Source organism: Muntiacus reevesi, chromosome 14 (assembly GCF_963930625.1).
Source record: "Muntiacus reevesi chromosome 14, mMunRee1.1, whole genome shotgun sequence".
NCBI classification, from domain to species: Eukaryota; Metazoa; Chordata; class Mammalia; order Artiodactyla; family Cervidae; genus Muntiacus; species Muntiacus reevesi.
The window spans coordinates 37407397-37427539 of NC_089262.1; the positions used below are offsets into that span (position 1 = coordinate 37407397).

A 20143-nucleotide genomic window follows, 5' to 3' on the forward strand; every position below is an offset into this window, starting at 1 on the left:
TGCTCCAGGCTACAGGGTGTGCCACCCCAGCCTAAAGGCAACAACACTTCCCTGACTCTCAAGTACCTAAATGCATCATCCTCTTTAAAAAGAAAAAAGAAAAGAGGGACCCATACAGAGTAAAGCATATTTGGGGATCTTTGCTTTTCTCTAATTAGAGTTATGTTACATTTTTGTTTTTGAACCTGTGAAGCTCTATACAGTCAGGAAAAAGAAGACCTGGAGCTGACTATGGCTCAGATCATCAGCTCCTTATTGCAAAATTCAGGCTTAAATTGAAAAAAGTAGGGAAAACCACTAGGCTATTCAGGCATGACCTAAATCAAATCCCTTATGATTATACAGTAGAGGTGATGAATAGATTCAAGGGATTAGATCTGGTACACAGAGTACCTAAAGAACTATGGAAGTACATAACATTGTACAGGAGGCAGTGACCAAAACCATCCCAAAGAAAAAGAAATGCAAGGAGGCAAAGTGGTTGTCTGGGGTGGGGTGGGGCGGGGGGTACCTTTACAAATAGGTGAGGAAAGAAGAGAAGCGAAAGGTACGGGAGAAAGGGTAAGATATACCCAACTGAATGCAGAGTTCCAGAGAATAGCAAGGTGAGATAAGAAGCCCTTCTTAAAAGAACAATGAAATAAAGAAATGAACAAAGAAATAAAGAAAAACACTAGAATGGGAAAGACTAGAGATCTCTTCAATAAAATTGGAGATATCAAAGGAACATTTCATGCAAGGATAGGCAGGATAAAGGACAGAAATGGTAAGGACCTAACCGAAGCAGAAGACATTAAAAAGAGGTCGCATGAATACACAAAAGAACTATACAAAAAGGTCTTAATGACCCAGATAACCACGATGGTGTAGTCACTACCTAGAGCCAGACATCCTGGAGTATAAAGTCAAGTGGGCCTTAGGAGGCATTACTACGAACAAAGCTGGTGAACATGACGGAATTCCAACTAAGCTATTTCAAATCGTGAAAAATGATGCTGCGAAAGTTCTGTGCTGAATATGTCACCAAATTTGGAAAACTCAGCAGTGGCCACAGGACTAGAAAAGGTCAGTTTTCATTCTAATCCCAAAGAAGGGCAATGCCAAAGAGTGTTCAAGCTACTGTACAATTGTGCTCATTTCACATGCTAGCAAGGTAATATTCAAAATCCTTCAAGCTAGTCTTCAACAATATGTGAACCAAGAACTTCCAGATGTACCAGCTAAATTTAGAAAAGGCAGAGGAACCAAAGATCAAATTGCCAACATCCGTTGGATCATGGGGAAAGCAAGGGAATTCCAGAAAAACATTTACTTCTGCTTCATTGACTATGCTAAAGCCTTTGATTGTGTGGATCACAACAAACTGTAGAAAATTCCTAAAGAGATGGAAATACCAGGCCACTTTACCTGTCTCATGAGAAACTTGTATGCAATAGTTAGAAGTGGACACAGAACAGACTGGTTCAAAATTGTGAAAGGAGTACATCAAGGCTATATATTGTCACTCTGGTTATTAAACTTATTTGCAGAGTATATCATGCTAACTGCTGGGCTGGATGAATCACAAACTGGAAGCAAGACTGCCGGGAGAAATATCAATAACCTCAGATATGCAGATGACACTACTCTAATGGCAGAAAGCAAAGAGGAACTAAAGAGTCTCTTGATGAGGGTGAAAAGAGAGTGAAAAAGCTGGCTTAAAACAACATTCAAAAAAACTAAGATTATGGCATCCTGTCCCATCACTTTATGGCAAATAGAAGGGGAAAAAGTGGAAGTAGTGACAGATTTTATTTTCTTGGGTTCCAAAATCACTGCTGACGGTGACTGCAGCCATGAAATTAAAAGATGCTGCTCCATGGAAGGAAAGCTATCACACACCTAGACAGCATATTAAAAAGCAGAGATAACACTTTGCCGCCAAAGTCCGTATAGTCAAAAAAAGCTATAGTCCAGTAGTCACGTACAAATGTGAGATTTGGACCATAAAGAAAGCTGAGTGCTGAGAACTGATTCTTTTCAATTGTGACGCTGGGAGAGTCCCTTGGACAGCAAGGAGATCAAACCAGTCAGTCCTAAAGGAAATCAGTCTTGAATAATTCATCGGAAGGACTGATGCTAAAGCTGAAGCTCCAATACTTTGGCCACCTGATTCGAAGAACTGACTCATTGGAAAAGACCCTGATGTTGTAAAAGACTGAAGGCAAAAGGAGAAGGGGGCAGCCAAGAATGAGATGGTTAGATAGCAACACCAACTCAATGGACACGAGTTTAAGCAAACTCCAGAAGTTAATGGAGAACAGAGGAGCCTGCTGGTATGCTGCAGTCCATGGGATTGCAAGAGTCAGACATGAGTTAGCAACTAAACAACAACAACAGAACCTGTGATTTATTTATTTAGAAATGCAGAACCAAGTTAACCCAGCAGCATGACAGAAAGCAAAGGGCTTGGGTTTTGGAGTCAGCTGCTTTGAATTTGAGTGCCAGCTGAACCAAGTATTAGTGTGTGATTTGAATATGTTCCTTAAATCTCTAAATCTTCCCACAGATAATATCTTCTTCCTCCCTGGTAGTGGTAAGCACCAAAGGAAATGTTTAGCGCAAGTTTTGGCAAAGTTGTTTTAAAAATAACCGAACAGTAAATCTTCAGCTTTCTGGGCTATGCAGTCTCTGTCCCAACTACTCAGTTCTGCCACTGTGGCATGAAAGCAGCCATAGATAACATGTAATCTATGTTACATAGATAATATGTAAAATGAACTTGACTCCATGTTCTAAAAAAAAAAAACTTTCTTTACAAAAACAGAGGGCAGAACAGATTTGGCCCACAGACTGAAATTTGCCAACACAGAGTTTCAGTGTTTGGAGGCATTATTAAAGGCATTCAAAAGTGGTAGCAGTTATTAATAGCATACATTTTTTTCTATTATTTCTATTCATCAGTAACAATTTAACATTTGTGCCACTAAGTAAAACTAGTGAGTCTACTCAAACTCAATTTACAAAATGAAATTTGCCTTGGATTAGGTTAAAAAGTGATGGAAACATCCAGAGAATGGGTTCCCTACTGAGTGCTGTGCATAGCTGCTCAGTCGTGTGTGACTCTTTTCAACCTCATGGACTGTAACCCACCAGGCTCCTCTGTCCATGGGGATTCTTCACGCCAGAATACTGGAGTGGGTTGCCATGCTGTCCTCCAGGGGATCTTCCCAACCCAGGGATCAAACCAGGCTCTCCTGCACTGCTGGCAGATTCTTTACCAGCTGAGCTACCCGGGAAGCCCTCCCTATTGAGTAGACCAGACTGTTATTTACACTGAGTAGAATATCATCTGATGTCCAAAAATCAGATTGGAATGGATAATCTCTATTCCAGAGCCACAATGTTGATTTTAAAATGAAAACTCTATTTACACTATTAATGAAATAGACAAATGATTTACTCAGATTTATTCAGGCAATGTTTCTCTGTGCTAGGAATTTTCTAGATGCTGGGAATACAATTAGGCACAAGATAGGCAGGAAAGACATTGAAATAAATTATGGTCAAAAAGTAATGTAAATATTTGGGACAGAAAATTTAAGTGCATTATAGAATTGTGTATATAAACCTGTGCTGATTAGAAATAGTTCAAATTTAGTCTGTCCCAACTGAAATGAACCATGCAATGACATCCTGGTTAATGAGATTGTCTTAGAAAATTTTATAATTCATGTGAGCATTGTGGTATGAACTTATCCCAGCCCACTCTTTTTTTAGGATGCATATCTCTATATGGATTGGCTCTTTCTCCTCCCCCTGTGCCAGTAAATTATGGATATGTATTAAAATTACCTCCTTATAACTGACATGGAAATTGGCTTCAGATGGAATTAAATGTCTAACTCCCAATTCTGAAACTGTCATAAAAGACATTAAGGAAAAGTTATAGGAAAACCACATTTTATTTAAATTCACTTCAGATGAGGATTTGGGGGGGTTTTTTTCTGTTCTTTATTTTTGCCTCATCACTCACTGCTTAATGCTTTTCCTTCTCTTCCTCAGATTCACTTATTCCAAATGTTCTGCTAATTTATATTAGTAATAGTATTGTCAATATTTTATTTTGTCTTTTGAATGAGAATGAGTAACTTACATCAAAACAAATTTTGTTTTCAAGGATTAAGATGTTGATTCTACCCCCAGTTCCAGTTCCAAAGATTAAAGGAATTGATCCAGATCTCCTCAAGGTAATTAATAAAATATCTAAGTTGTACATAACACTAATTAAATGTTACCTTAAGAACAGAGCCTTATGTTGAAACCTTTTGCAAGCTGTATGAATCACATTTAATTTTTTTGTATTCCTTCTGGGAAAAGTTTTAAATAATACATCCCTTAAAATTATGAGAATGTCTTGTGTATTTTAAAGTTCTTAACTTCTGAATCAAAATGACAGAGTAGTAGAACATGAAGCTCACCTCCTCCCACAAATTTATTAAAAATACATCTACATATGGATTGATCCTCAGAGAATATCTGCTGAACACTGGCAGAAGACATCCGAACTCTGAAAGGGCAAGAAAATCTCCATGGAACCGGATAGGACAAAAGAAAAAAGAAACCGGAAAGGGACTCCATCCCAGAAGTCCCTTCACTGGTGGGGAGATCAGCCAGGACAGAGGGGGACCTTCAGAGCTTTAGAGAAGAACACAGGAACTGGTTTGTGGCAGCTAACATGAAGAGAAAGCTGAATAGATGGTCAATGGCACTGCCCTGCACTCCCCAGCCAGAGACCCACGTCCACTGGTGCAGGCTGGGTGCTGAAGCTCAGGCTTCAGATATTAGACCCAGGGAAAGGACCTGGGTTGGTTGTGTAAAAACAGCCTAAAGGGGCTGGAGTTTGGTGTAACCACACCTGAGGATGTACATGGTGGAAGCCTGGACCATCTTAGAGGTCAGGCACCGTTGTTCGGGTGAGGGTTGAGGTGGGACCTTGCAGCCTTTATCCCTGCATCTGCTCTCAGGTAACAGGCACCCCCCCCTCCCCCCCCCCGCCTCACCAGCTCCAAGAGCTGTCACAAGCCACAACTCTCCCCCTTACACTTCAGGAGTGGTCATGAGCTGACACCACCTTCCTTGTAGACTCAAGAAGTGACTGTGAGCCACTTCTGCTCCCATCACATGCTCAGGAGCACACATGAGTCACCACAGATTACCCCAGGATTAGGCACCAGCTATCACACCTGCACACTCTCCTCATCAAGGGAATAAGGCCAGCAGATACTGAGAAAAAAAGTGACAGGCATCCGTAATAAAAACAAACTCCTAGAGTGAACTGCCATTTCCTTCTCCAGGGGCTCTTCCCAACCTGGGATCAAACCCGTATCTCCTGCATTGGCAGGCATATTCTTTACCACTGAGATACCAGGGAAGCCTTTGACTGTGTGGATCACAATAAACTGTGGAAAATTCTGAAAGAGACGGGAATACCAGACCACCTGACCTGCCTCTTGAGAAATCTGTATGCAGGTCAAGAAGCAACAGTTAGAATTGGACATGGAACAACAGACTGGTTCCAAATAGGAAAAGGAGTACATCAAGGCTGTATATTGTCACCCTGCTTATTTAACTTATATGCATAATACATCATGAGAAATGCTGGGCTGGATGAAGCACAAGCTGGAATCAAGATTGCCGGGAGGAATATCAATAACCTCAGATGTGCAGATGACACCACCCTTCTGGCAGAAAGTGAAGAAGAACTAAAGAGCCTCTTGATGAAAGTGAAAGAGGGAGAGTGAAAAAGTTGGCTTAAAGCTCAACATTCAGAAAACTAAGATCATGGCATCTGGTCCCATCACTTCCTGGCAAATAGGTTGGGAAACAGTGAGAGACTTTATTTTCTTGGGCTCCAAAATCACTGCAGATGGTGACTGCAGCCATGAAATTAAAAGACGCATGCTCCTTGGAAGAAAAGTTATGACCAACCTAGACAGCATATTAAAAAGCAGAGACATTACTTTGTCAACAAAGGTCTGTCTAGTCAAGGCTATGGTTTTTCCAGTAGTCATGTATGGATGTGAGATTTGGACTATAAAGAAAGCTGAGCGCTGAAGAATTGATGCTTTTGAACTGTGGTGTTGGAGAAGACTCTTGAGAGTCCCTTGGACTGCAAAGAGATCCAACCAGGCCATCCTAAAGGAGATTAGTCCTGAGTATTCATTGGAAGGACTGATGTTGAAGCTGAAACTCCAGTACTCTGGCCACCTGATGTAAAGAGCTCACTCATTTGAAGACACCCTGATGCTGGGAAAGGTTGAAGGCGGGAGAAGAAGGGAACGACAGAGGATGAGATGGTTGGATGGCATCACTGACTCTATGGACATGGGTTTGGGTGGACCCCGGGAGTTGGTGATGGACAGGAAGACCTTGTGTACTGCAGTCCATGGTGTCGCAAACAGTCTGACACAACTGAGCAACTGAACTGAACTGTACCAGGAAAGCCCACTAAAAATATTAAACCCACACAAACTACACAGGGACAATGCCACATATAAATAGTCCTCTAAGACCATAGATCATTATTTCTCCTAAACTCACAGAATAAGAGAAATAATTAAAATGAAGAAGCAGAGGAACAATTTCTATTCAAACCAAGAGAATTTCCCTGAAAGAACAATGAAACAGACCTCTTCAGTCTAATAAACATCTAGTTTAAAAAAGAAGATAATGAAAATACTAAAGGAATTAAGACAGGCTGTTGACAGAAATGCAGAGTACTGTAAAAAGAAATTAGAAACTATAAGGAAGAACAAAGAAATATTACACAATTCATTTGCCAAGATGAACACTAATGCAGAAAAATGAATAAGTAACCTAAAAGAAAGAATAATGGAAATCAACCAATCAGGACAGCAGAGAGAAAGTCAAATTGAAAAAAAAAAAAAAATGAAAGCAATATAAGAGACCTATGGGATAATACAAATCCTGCCAAGTGAAAGTCGCTCAGTCATGTCTGACTCTTTGCAACCCCATATATAGTCCATAGAATTCTTCAGGCCAGAATACTGGAGTGGGTAGCCTTTCACTTCTCCAGGGGATCTTCCCAACCCAGGGATCAAACCCAGGTCTCCCACATTGCAGGCAGATTCTTTACCAGCTGAACCATCAGGGAAGCCCAAGAACACTTCTTCCCTTGCCAATCTATGCATATAGGGATTCCAGAAGGGAAAGAAAGAAAAAAGGGTATTGAAAATGTATTTGGAATAATCAAAACTTCCCAAAACTAAAGAAAGAAACATCCAGGTATAGAAAGCAGAGTCCCAAACCAGGTAAACCCAAACACACCAAGACGTATTATGATAAATACAGCAAAAGTAAAACAGAGAATTCTAAAGGCAGCAAGAAAAAAAAAAGAAAGTGTTGATTACAAGGGAACCCCCATAAGGCTACCCACTGATTTCTATACAGAAACACTGCAGGCCAGAAGGGAGTGGCAAGATACATTCAGAAGTCCTGAAAGGGAAAAAGCTGCAATCTAGGATGTTCTACCCAGCAACATTTTTATTTAGAATATGAGATGAATTTCTTAGACAAGCAAAAGCTAGAAGAATACAGCAATACTAAACCTACCCTAAAGGACGTCCTTTCTATTGTTTTCCTCTATTTCTTTGCATTGATCACTGTGGAAGACTTTCTTATCTCTCCTTGCTATTCTTTGGAACTCTACATTCAAATAGGTGTATCTGTCCTTTTCTCCTTTACCTTTAGTTTCTCTTCTTTTCTCAGCTATTTGTAAGGCCTCCTCAGACAACCATTTCACCTTTTTGCATTTTTTTCTCTTAGGGATGTTCTTAATCACTGTCTTCTGTACAATGTCACAAACCTCTGTCCATCGTTCTAAAGGCACTCTTTCAGATCTAATCCCTTGAATGTGTTTCTCACTTCCACTATATAATCATAAGGGATTTGATTTAGGTCATACCTGAATGGTCTAGTGGTTTTCCCTACTTTCTTCAATTTAAGTCTGAATTTGGCAATAAGGAGTTCATAGTCTGAGCCTTCCTCAGTGATCAGTACAAAGGAAAACAATAGAATGGGAAAGACTAGAGATCTCTTCAAGAAAATCAGAGATACCAAGGGAACATTTCATGAAAGATGGGCACAATAAAGGACGAAACAGTATGGACCAACCAGAAGCAGAAGATACTAAGAAGAGGTGGCAAGGATACATGGAACAACTATACAAAAAAGACCTTCGTGACCCAGATAACCATGATGGTGTGATCACTCACTTACAGCCAGACATCCTGGAATGCGAAGTCAAGTGGGTTTTAGGGAGCATCATGGTAAATAAAATTAGTGGAGATGATGGAATTCCAGTTGAGCTATTTCAAATCCTAAAAGATGATGCTGTTAAAGTGCTGCACTCAATATGTCAGCAAATTTGGGAAACTCAGCAGTGGCCACAGGACTGGAAAAGATCAGTTTTCATTCCAATCCCAAAAAAAGGCAATGCTAAAGAATGTTCAAACTACCTCACAATTGCACTCATCTCTCATGCTAGTAAAGTAATACTCAAAATTCTCCAAATCAGGCTTCAATAATACATGAACCAAGAACTTCCAAATGTTCAAGCTGGATTTAGAAAAGGTAGAGGAACCAGAGATCAAATTGCCAAACTGGGTCATCAAAAAAGCAAGAGAGTTCCAGAAAAACATCTACTTCTGCTTTATGGACTATGCCAAAGCATTTGACTGGGTGGATCACAACAAACTGGAAAATTCTTAAAGAGATGGGAATACCAGACTACCTTACCTACCTCCTGAGAAATCTGTAGGCAGGTCAGAAGCAACAGTTAGAACTGGACATGGAACAGCAGACTGGTTCCAAATCTAGAAAGGAGTACATCAGGGCTGTATATTGTCATGCTGCTTATTTAACTTACATGCAGAGTGCACTGTGGGACACGCTGGGCTGGATGAACCACAAGCTGGAATCAAGATTGCCTGGAGGAATATCAATAACCTCAGATGTGCAGATGATACCACCCTTATGGCAGAAAGTGAAGAACTAAAGAGCCTCTTGATAAAGTGAAAGAGCAGAGTGAAAAAGTTGGCTTAAAAATCAACATTCAGAAAACTAAGATCATGGCATCTGGTCCCATCACTTCCTGGCAAATAGATGGGAAAACAATGGAAACAGTGACAGACTATTTGGCGGGGGGCGGGAGGGGGGGCTCCAAAAGTACTGCAGATGGTGACTGCAGCCATGAAATTAAAAGACCCTTACTCCTTGGAAGAAAAGTTATGACCAACCTAGACAGCATATTAAAAAGCAGAGACATTACTTTGCCAACAAAGGCCCATCTACTCAAAGCTAAGGTTTTTCCAATAGTCATGTATGGATGTCAGAGTTGGACTATGAAGAAAGCTGAGCGCCCAAGAATTGATGCCTTTGAACTGTGGTGCTGGAGAAGACTCTTGAGAGTCCCTTGGACTGCAAGGAAATCAAACCTGTCAATACTAAAGAAATCATTCCTGAATATTCATTTTAAGGACTGATGCTGAAGCTAAAACTCCAATACTTTGGCCACCTGATGCGAAGAACTGGCTCATTAGAAAAGACCTTGATTCTGGAAAAGATTGAAGGCAGGAGTAGAAGGGGACGACAGAGAATGGGATGGTTGGATGGCATCACCAACTCAATGAACATGAGTTTGAGTAAACTCCAGGAGTTGGTGATGGTCAGGAAAGCCTGCCATGCTGCAGTCCATGTGGTCTCAAAGAGTTGGACACAACTGAGCAACTGAACTGAACTGAACGGACTTCCCTACCTAAAGGGCTTCCATGGTGGCTCATTTAGTAAAGAACCCACCTGTCAGTGCAAGAGATGCAGGTTCAGTCCCTGGGATGGGTAGATACCTGGAGAAGGAAACGGCAAACCACTCCAGTATTCTTGCCTGGAAAATTCCATGGATAGAGGAGCCTAGCGGGCTATAGTTCATGGGATCACAAAGAATCAGACATGACTGAGCATACACACATAAAAAGGAAATATTGAGAGACCTTCTCTAAATATAAAAGAAGAAAGAATATATAGAGAAGAGGAAATCACAGTTAGAAAGCAAATCACCTAAATAAGCCAGTATACAGATTTTTTTAAATGTCTGTGAAAGTGATGAACAGCAAAAAGGATGAACATGAAGATGTAAGAGGACATCAAAATCCTAAAATGTGGGAGAAAAGAGTACAAAAATGTGAATTTTTTTTTTATCATTGCCTAGAATGTGTTTGAGCCTGTATGATTACTAGTCTAAGACAGGTAGAATATAATATGGTATATACATACTTGAAAAACAAGGTAACCACAAATTAAAAACATACAACAGATTCACAAAAACCAAAAAGAACATAATACAAAAATAATTCAAATCACACACACAAAAAAAGAGGGGGACAAGGAAGAAATTTAAAAATCAATGGGAAAGCAGGACTTAAAATAGCAATAAATACGTATTGATTAATAATTACCTTAAATGTCAGTGGACGAAACATCCCAATGAGAATACACAGAGTGGAAGATGTGTGAAAAACTGAGAGCCTACATTACGTTGCCTACAAGAGATCCAGTTTAGAGCAAAGGAGACACACAGATTGAAAGGTGATCGGAGAAGATTTCATGAAAATGGAAATGACCAAGTGGGAATCACATATACATGTCAGACAAAGCATACCATAAAGGCCATAAAAAACATAAAGAAGGACACTATATAAAGTTAAAAGGATCAGTACAAGAAAAGAACTTTATACTCGTCAACATATATGCACCTGATGTTGGAGCACCCAAATACATAAAACAGATTCTAACAGATAAAAAGGAAGAAACCAACAGGAATATAGTAATAGTACGAGACCTTTAACACCCTACTCCCATCAGTGGACAGATCTTCTAGACAGAAATCAAGGCAACAGGGATCCTAAATGACATGATAGAACAGTTAGACCTAATTGACATTTTCAGGACATTACTGGAGAAGGAAATGCCAACCCACTCCAGTACTCTTGCCTGGAAAATCCCATAGACAGAGGAGCCTGGTAGGCTGCAGTCCATGGGGTCGCTAAGAGTCAGACACAACTGAGCGACTTCACTTTCACTTTTCACTTTCATGCATTGGAGAAGGAAATGGCAACCCACTCCAGTATCCTTGCCTGGAGAATCCCAGGGACGGAGGAGCCTGGTGGGCTGCCGTCTATGGGGTCGCATGGAGTCGGACACGACTGAAGCGACTTAGCAGCAGCAGCAAGACATTATATCCATAAAAAACAGAATACACATTCTTTAAATGCACATGAAATATCCTCTAGGATTGACCACATACTGGGGCACAAAAACAGGCCTCAAAAACAGGCCTCAATAAAGAATATAGAAATTATCTCAAGCTGCTTTTCTGACCACAGTGGCATGAAACTAAAAAAATCAACCACAGAAAAAGTAATGAAATAAAAATGATCACAAAGCAATATGCTACTAAAAAATCAATGAGTCAGTGATGAAAGAGTAAATTAAAAAATACCTTGAGAAAAATGACAATGAAAATACAACCATACAAAATCGTTGAGATATAGCAAAAGCAGTTCTTAGAGGGAAATTCATAGCTATACAGGCCGTCCTCATCAAAACAAGAAAGAAAATCTACCACTTGAAGTAGAAAACGAACAAACAACACAGAATCAGCAAAATGAAGGAAATAATCAAGATCAAAGAGGAAATAAATAAAATAGTGGTTAAAAATAGAAAAAAAATCAATAAAACCAAAAGTTAATTCTTTGAAAAGGTAAACAAGATTGATAAACCTCTGGCCAGGCTCACCAAAAAGAGAGAGAACCCAAATAAACAAGAAATGAGAAAGGAGACAGAAAAACCGATACACAGCAATAACAAAGACCATAGGGAAACGCTATCAACAATTATATGCCAACAAATTTGACAACCTAGAAAAGCTGGACAAGTTTCTAGAAACATACCCACCAAATTTGAATCACAGCCCACCAAAATTGAATCAAGAAATAGATCATTAGAAAAGACCAATTCCTAGAAGTAAAATAGAATATGTAATTTTAAACCTTCCTATATACAAAAGTCCAGGACCAGATGAATTCACAGGTCAATTCTACCAAACATACAAAGAAGAAATGACACTGATCCTTCTCGAACTCTTCCAAAAAACTGAAGAGGAGTTCCAAAGACATTCTATAAAACCACCCTGATACCAAAACCAGACAAAGACACCACCAAAGAAGAAAATTACAGGCCAATATCTTTGAGGAATATAGATGCAAAAATTCTCAGCAAAATATTAGCAGACCAAATCCAAAAGCAACAACAACAAAAAAAGATTATATACTACAACCAAGAGTCATTAAGTTCACAAGGATGTTCAACATATACAAGTCAATGTGATACATAAACAATAGACAAAACCACATGATCATCTCAAGAAAAAAGACCATCTGACAAAATTTCAAATCCATTCATGACCAAAGTGGGTATAAAGGGAACATATCACAACATAATAAAAGCCATTTATGACAAATTCACAGCCAATGTAATAGCCAATGGTGAAAAGCTGAAAGCCTTCATGCTAAAATCTAGAACAGGACCAGGATGCCCACTCTCACCTCTTCTATTTAACGTAGTATTGGAAGTCCTAGCCACAGAAATCAGACAAGAAATAAAATTTATCCAAGTTGGAAGGGAAGAGGCCAACTGTTATATGCAAATGACTTAAATATAAGGCATTTTACCATCAGGGCTTCCCTGGTAGCTCAGACAGTAAAAAATCTGCCTGTAATGCAGGAGACCCGGGTTCAATCCCTGGGTTGGGAGGATCCCCTGGAGAAGGCCATGGCAACCCACTTCAGTATTCTTGCCTGAAGAATCCCCATGGACAGAGGAGCCTCCTGGGCTATAGTCCATGGGGTCACAAAGAATTGGACACAACTGAGCAACTAACACATACATACATACCATCAAGCTCCTAGAAGAGATCATAGGCAAAACATTCTCTGACATAAAGCATATCAATGTATTCTTAGGTCAGTTTCCCAAGGCAATAGAAATAAAAGTGAAAATAAACAAATGGGACTTAATCAAACTTACAAGCTTTTGCACAACAAAAGAAACCATAAAGGAAAAGAACCTACATAATGGGAGAAAGTATTTGCAAATAATGAGACCAAAAAGGGCTTCGTTTCCAAAATATGAAAACAGCTCATACAACTCAACAACAACTATAAAAACCTAATTGAAAACTGGGCAGAAGACCCAAACAGATATTTCTTCAATGAAGAAATACAAATGGCCAATAGGCACATGAAAAGATGTTAAACATTGCTAATTATTAGAGAAGTACAAATCAAAACTACAACAAGGTACCACCTCACACCAGTCAGAATGGCCATCATTAAAAACTACAAATAACAGATGCTGGAGAGGATGTGAACAAAAGGGAACCCTCCTACTCTGTTGGAATGTAAGTTGGTATAGCCACTATGGAAAATATTTATAGTATGGAGATTTCTCAGAAAACTAAAGAATTACCATATGATTCAAGCTTTTTGCTGGCAGGAAAGCTATGACAAACCTAGACAGTGTGATGAAAAGTGGAAACGTTACTCTGCCAACAAAGGTCTGTATAGTCAAAGCTATGGTCTTCCCAGCAGTCACATACAGTTGTAAGAGATGGACTGTTAAGAAAGCAGAGCGCCAAAGAATTGATGCCTTCAAACTGTGGTGACAGAGAAGGCTCCTGAAAGCCCCCTGGACAGCAAGGAGATCAAACCAGTCAATCTTAAGGGAGATCAATCCTGAATACTCATTAGAAGGATTGATGCTGAAGTGGCAGTATTTTGTTCACCTGATGAGAACAACCAACACATCGAAAACGTCCCTGATTCTGGGAAAGATTGAGGGCAGAAGGAGAAGAGGGCATCAGAGGATAAGATGGCTGAATGGCATCACTGATGCAATGGACATGAACTTGGACAAACTTTGGAAGACGGGGAGGGACAGGGAGGCCTGGTGTGCTGTGGTCTATGGGGTCGCAAAGAGTCAGACATGCCTGGTGACTGAATAACAACAGTAATTCAACAGTCCCACTTCTAGACATACATCCAGACAAAACTCTAATCCAAGAATATACATGCACCCCTGTGTTCATAGAATCACTATTCACAATAGCCAAGACTGAGAGACAACCTAAATGTCCATCATAAGTGAATAAAGAGGTGATACATATATACAATGGAATACTACTCAGCCATTAAAAAAATGAAATCATGCTATTTGTAGCAACAAGGATGCAACTCGAGATTATCATACCAAGTGAAGTAAATCATAAAGAGAAAGACATATACCATATGATACCACTTATATGTGGAATCTAAAATATGATACAAATGAATCTATGTACAAAACAAAAACAGACTCACAGACATAGAGAGTAGACTCCTGATTGCCAAGGGGGAGAGGGTTGGAGGGGGGATGGTGTGGGATGTTGGGGTTAGCAGATATAAGGGATTATGTATGGAATGGATAAACAACAAGGTCCTTCTGTATAGCACAGAGAACTATGTTCAGTGTCCTATGATGAACCATAATGGAAAATAATTTTAAAAAAGAAAACTTCTTCACTAATGTATTTGTTATATGGTTATATGATTTTGTTACTGATTAGACTCAATATTATTTGTTAAATCAATTGTTATGAGTTTATTTTCATAGATCTTCTTTTTCTATTTTACAGGAAGGAAAATTAGAAGAGGTGAATACAATCTTAGCCATTCATGACAACTATAAACACGAATTCTACAATGATGACTCTTGGGTTGAATTTATTGAACTAGATATTGATGACCCTGATGAAAAGACTGAAGGGTCAGACACAGACAGGCTTCTGAGCAATGACCCTGAAAAATCACTCAATATCTTTGGGGCAAAGGATGATGACTCTGGGCGTACCAGCTGTTATGAACCTGACATTCTAGAGACTGATTTCCATGTCAGTGACATGTGCGATGGTACCTCAGAGGTTGCTCAGCCACAAAGGTTAAAAGGGGAAGCAGATATCTTGTGCCTTGATCAGAAGAATCAAAATAACTCACCTTCTAATGATGCTGCCCCTGCTAGCCAGCAGCCCAGTGTTATCCTAGCAGAGGAAAACAAACCAAGACCACTTCTTATTGGTGGAACTGAGTCAACTCATCAAGCTGTCCATACACAGCTCAGCAATCCAAGTTCATTGGCAAACATTGATTTTTATGCCCAGGTAAGCGACATTACACCAGCAGGGAATGTGGTCCTTTCCCCAGGCCAAAAGAATAAGACTGGGACCCCCCAGTGTGACATGCACCCAGAAGTGGTCACACCCTGCCAAGCAAACTTCATCATGGACAACGCTTACTTCTGCGAGGTAGACGCCAAAAAGTACATTGCCCTGGCCCCTCCCGTCGAGGCTGAATCACATGTAGAGCCAAGCTTTAACCAGGAAGACATTTACATCACCACAGAAAGCCTTACCACTACAACTGGGAGGTCGGGGACAGCAGAACATGTTCCAAGTTCTGAGATACCTGTCCCAGATTATACCTCCATTCATATAGTACAGTCTCCACAGGGCCTTGTACTCAATGCGACTGCCCTGCCCTTGCCTGACAAAGAATTTCTCTCATCATGTGGCTATGTGAGCACAGACCAACTGAACAAAATCATGCCATAGCTTTTCTTTGATTTCCCATGAGCTAACCATTGAATGGCAGAGTTGGCTGGGGCACGAATGCTTAAACCAAAACAATGTTTAAACTTTTGGGGGGAGGGGGGGAGTTGAAGGTGGGGAATATGAATTCTAAATGCCTTTTCCTGAAATGTTGAAATGTGATATTAAAAAAAGAAGAAGAATCCTTAATCAGATAGATATTCCTGTTGTGAATTGTAAATATTTTAAAGAACTGTCTCAAAGACCGTTTCGTGGCAGTAATTGTCTTGTTATTGTGGGTGTTAATTTTGTGCTACTAAGCATTGAATGGCTATGTTTTTAATGTATAGTTAATCATGCTTTTTGAAAAAGCGAAAAATCAGGTGGTTTTTGCAGTTCAGGAAGATTGAATGCAAATCATAGCACAGGTTAATTTTTTTAAGAATTGGGAACTAAAATTATAGGTAAGAAGACAAGAAATAGTTTGGATATGTAAAACATTTATTTTGGCATAAAATGGATAAAGATATTTTTAATAATTTACACTTTAAGCATGGCTATTTTCTATTACACTGTACACAGTGTACTGTAGTTCATGCCAACCCATCTAAAGAATGTAATAACTGCAGTCTAAAGCTGGTTTAATGCTTTGGTCAATGCACCTGAAGAAAAACTAGTTTTATACAAGCCCCTTTTTATACCTCCTAAAACTCTAAGTGATTCTGAAATGATTGTAGTTAGCTGCATTATTGGAAAGTGCTCATCTTATCTGAATTTGTAAACAAATATTTGTTTAGAAAACTTTTAAATGTTTGCACAAGTCAACTTACCATGAACCAAAAAAAAAAAAAACACAGAACAACAACAACAAAAAACCTTTTCTTACCCAAGTTTTGGTTCATGTCAGAGGGCTATATATTAAGAGAAGTAGAAATTACAGCTCGTTCCTATTGACCAGGATGCTTAATCACTGCAGTACCCTGGGAAAAAGTGTCTTAGTGCATGCATATCATAAGAGTCAAGCCTTAGAACCTCCACCGCAATGTCTTGTATTTCATATTTATCTAAGGAAGGAATAGGAATAGGAAGCATTTTGTAAGTTGAAGCTGGTCAAAGTGAAGTTAACCAGATTATGGAATAAAAGTTCAGGAAGTAGGTTTTTCTTTCATAGCCGATAGCCAGACACATGCTCATTGTTAGTGATAACGAGAAACAAACAAACAAAAAATAACCAAGATTTTAAATCCCGAAAGATAACTCAAAAATTTATTAAAACCCATAGCAGAAACTTTCTTCCTCACTACATTTTTTGTAGGATTTATTTGAAGCAGTAAAATGAGTTTCATCATTTTTTACCTCCCCTCTGAGTGAACTGGCCTTAAAGCTGGTAGTTAGAAGAAAAAGGGGTCTGAGTAATTTATAAGTTATTGCTCAATCCCTTAATAAATTAAACATCATTCACAGGAGCATTCGGATTGCTCCACAAAATGTTTGTCAAAAAGAGAAAACTCATCTCACCCGTGAATGCTTCTCACTTTAAGTATTTTTTAAAAGTTAATAAAACTTTAAAGTTAGCTTTAACTTAAAAAGCATATTTGCCATTTAGCTCAGATCTTTTTAGAAAATAAGCTTAATGGTTGGTAATTTTAAATTCCTTCTTTCTTGCAGGAAGGACAGTGAAAAATTAGAATTGGGTGTTTAAAGTTCAACATGTTACTTGTAATAAATGTTCAATAGGTTTTCTGCTATCTTGCTGCTATGGTTTTCTCTAAGAGCTACATAATTTAGTTTCATAGACAATTTCATCTATGTAGAACCTAATTCAACTTAAAACTGTGTGTTTGGGGAAACTATCTTACCATTTCACAGTAGGCTGACAACATTTCTATAGCCAAAAATAGCTAAATACCTCAATCGGTCTCCGAATGTCATTTTGGTACTTTGCTGGCCACACAAGCCATTATTCACTAGTATGACTAGTTGTGTCCTGCAGTTTGTATTTAACTTTCTTTATGTCTGTGGATTTTTTTCCTTCAAAGTTAAATAAATTTATTTTCTTGGATTTGTGACAGTATCCTTCTGTTATCAAACACCACAGAAAAACATCCTCAATCAGACTGCATACTCTTGAGTTCTCCTTGTAAGGAGAACTTAGCACAGTAACTTAAACATAGTAGCAATGTGTGTGATTTTTGATCTGGGCTGAAATACAGAAGCAGAGGAAACAGCTCCTTACTTTTTTTTTTTTTTTAAGGAAACAAGAGCCCAGCACAAAAATATCCTGCTGGCTTTCCTGGACTCTTAGAGCCATATTTTGGATGCATCAAAGCATGCATGATACACGTGGGGGTGTTTGTTTGTGAGAAGGGGCAAAGCTTAAGCCTGTTGCCTAGAAGGGAGAAACAGCTCTCCCTCTACGGTTCACACATTAGAACAAGCCAGTTTGTCAGACAAGCTCCTTGTCATAATGGGAAGCTGATAAGAAGTCAAGACTGGGAGGGAAGCTAGTCAGGCAGGTTGTGTAGGACCCTGAGAACAGGAAAGCCATGAGGCAGAGATTCTTCCACAGAAGGTTCCAGCTCCTGGAGAGGTGAAACTGTGACAAAAGCAAATCCTATACACACCAGGTGGGCAACCCACAAACAGAAAAATGATATTAGAGAGATTCTCCCACAGGAGTGACAGTGTTGAGTCCTGCATCAGGCTCCCTAGCCTGGGGGTCTAGCATTGGGAGGAAGTGCTCCCAGAGCATCTGGCTTTGAAGGCAACTGGGTTTGATCACAAGACTTCCACAAAACTGGGGAAAACAGAAATTCCACTCTTGGAGGGCACATACAAGGTCATATAAGCGCATACAAGGTCTTGAGAACCCAGGAGGAAAAGTAGTGACCTCATAAGACCCTGGGTCAGACCTACCTGCTTGTATTGGAGGGTCTCCTACAGAACCAGCAGCAGGTGGCTGTGATTCACTGCAGGGACAAAGACACTGGTAGCAATAGTTCTGGAGGGTACTTATTGGCATGAGCTCTCCTGGAGGCCACCATTTTCTCACCAAGACCTGGCCCCACCCAACAGCCTATCGGCTCCAGTGCTGGAACACCCCAGGCCAAACAACCAACAGGGTGGGAACATAGCCCACCAATCAGCTGGCAGGCTGCCTAAAGTTTTACTCAGCCCACAGCTGGTCACTAAACACAACCCTTGACATGGCCCTTCCCAGAGGAGGAACAAGACCCAGCTTCACCCAGCAGTGGACACAAACCAGTCCTCTCCCCAGGAAGCCAGCACAAGCCCCTGAGACCAGCCTCATCCACAAGGGGCAGAGCAGCAGAAGCAAGAAGAGCGACAACCCTGTATCCGGCAGAATGGAAGTCATGAAAACAAAGACAACGATGGCAGAGGAATATATCCCAGATGAAGGAACAAGATAAAACCCCAGAAGAGCAACTAAGTGAAGTGGAGGTAGACATCTTCCTGAACCAGAATTCAGAGAAATGATAGTAAAGATGATCCAAGATGTCCAAAAAAAAAAAAAAAGAACAGGGGCACAGAACAAGAAGATACAATAAATGTTTAGTGAAGAACTAAAGAACAGAGATGAACAATACAATAAGTAAAATTAAAAGTACACTAGGAGGAATAAACACCAGAATAAATAAGGCAGGAGAATGTATATGTGAGCTGGAAGACAGAATGGTATAAATCACTACTGTGGAACAGAATTCTAAAAAAGAATGAAAAGAAATGAGGACAGTCTTAAGGCAATAAGTTTGGGACAATAAGTCTGGAACAATATTAAATGCACTAACATTAGCAATATAGGGGTACCATAAGGAGAAGGGAGAAAGGACCTGAGAAATAATGGAAGAAATAACAGCTGAAACTTTCCTAACATGGGAAAGGAAACAGTCACCCAAGTCAAGGAAGCAGAGACTCCTCCCAGGAAGGATAAACCCAAGAGGGAACACACATAGACTTACAGTAAGCAAATTAACAAAAATTAAAGACAAAGTGATAATACTAAAGCAACAAGGGAAAAACAACAAATAACATACAAGTTTATCGGCTGATTTTTCCAGCAGAAACTCCACAGAAGGTCAAAAGGAAATGGCAGGATATATTTAAAGTGATGAAAGGGAAGAACCTACAACCAAGAAGACTCTTGTTCAGTTTTGATGGAGAAATCACAAGCTTTACAAACAAGGAAAAGCTAATAGAATTCAGCACCACCAGATAAAACCAACTTTGCAACAAATGCTAAAGGAACTTCTCTAGGTGGGAAGGTCACAACTAGAAGGAAGAAAATTGCAAATGGAAAAGCTCACTGGTAAAGGCCAACATTCAGTAATGGTAGAAAATCATTCATACATAAATATGATATCAAAACCAGTCATCGTGAGGAGAGTA

At 39.6% G+C, this 20143-nt stretch overlaps 1 protein-coding gene across 7 annotated transcripts in view; it reads left to right on the top strand.

Annotated features, from left to right (window-relative positions):
• The window catches only part of GHR (growth hormone receptor), a 301514-nt gene extending 283716 nt beyond the window's left edge, over positions 1 to 17798 (top strand). For all 7 annotated transcript variants that reach the window (XM_065905351.1, XM_065905356.1, XM_065905357.1 and 4 more), the window contains 2 exons: positions 4160 to 4229; positions 14789 to 17798. In XM_065905351.1, the coding sequence (XP_065761423.1) occupies positions 4160 to 4229; positions 14789 to 15760 (1042 nt within the window). In that variant the 3' untranslated portion in view covers positions 15761 to 17798. The remainder of the gene's footprint in view (positions 1 to 4159; positions 4230 to 14788) is intronic.
• Positions 17799 to 20143: the final 2345 nt, after the last annotated feature.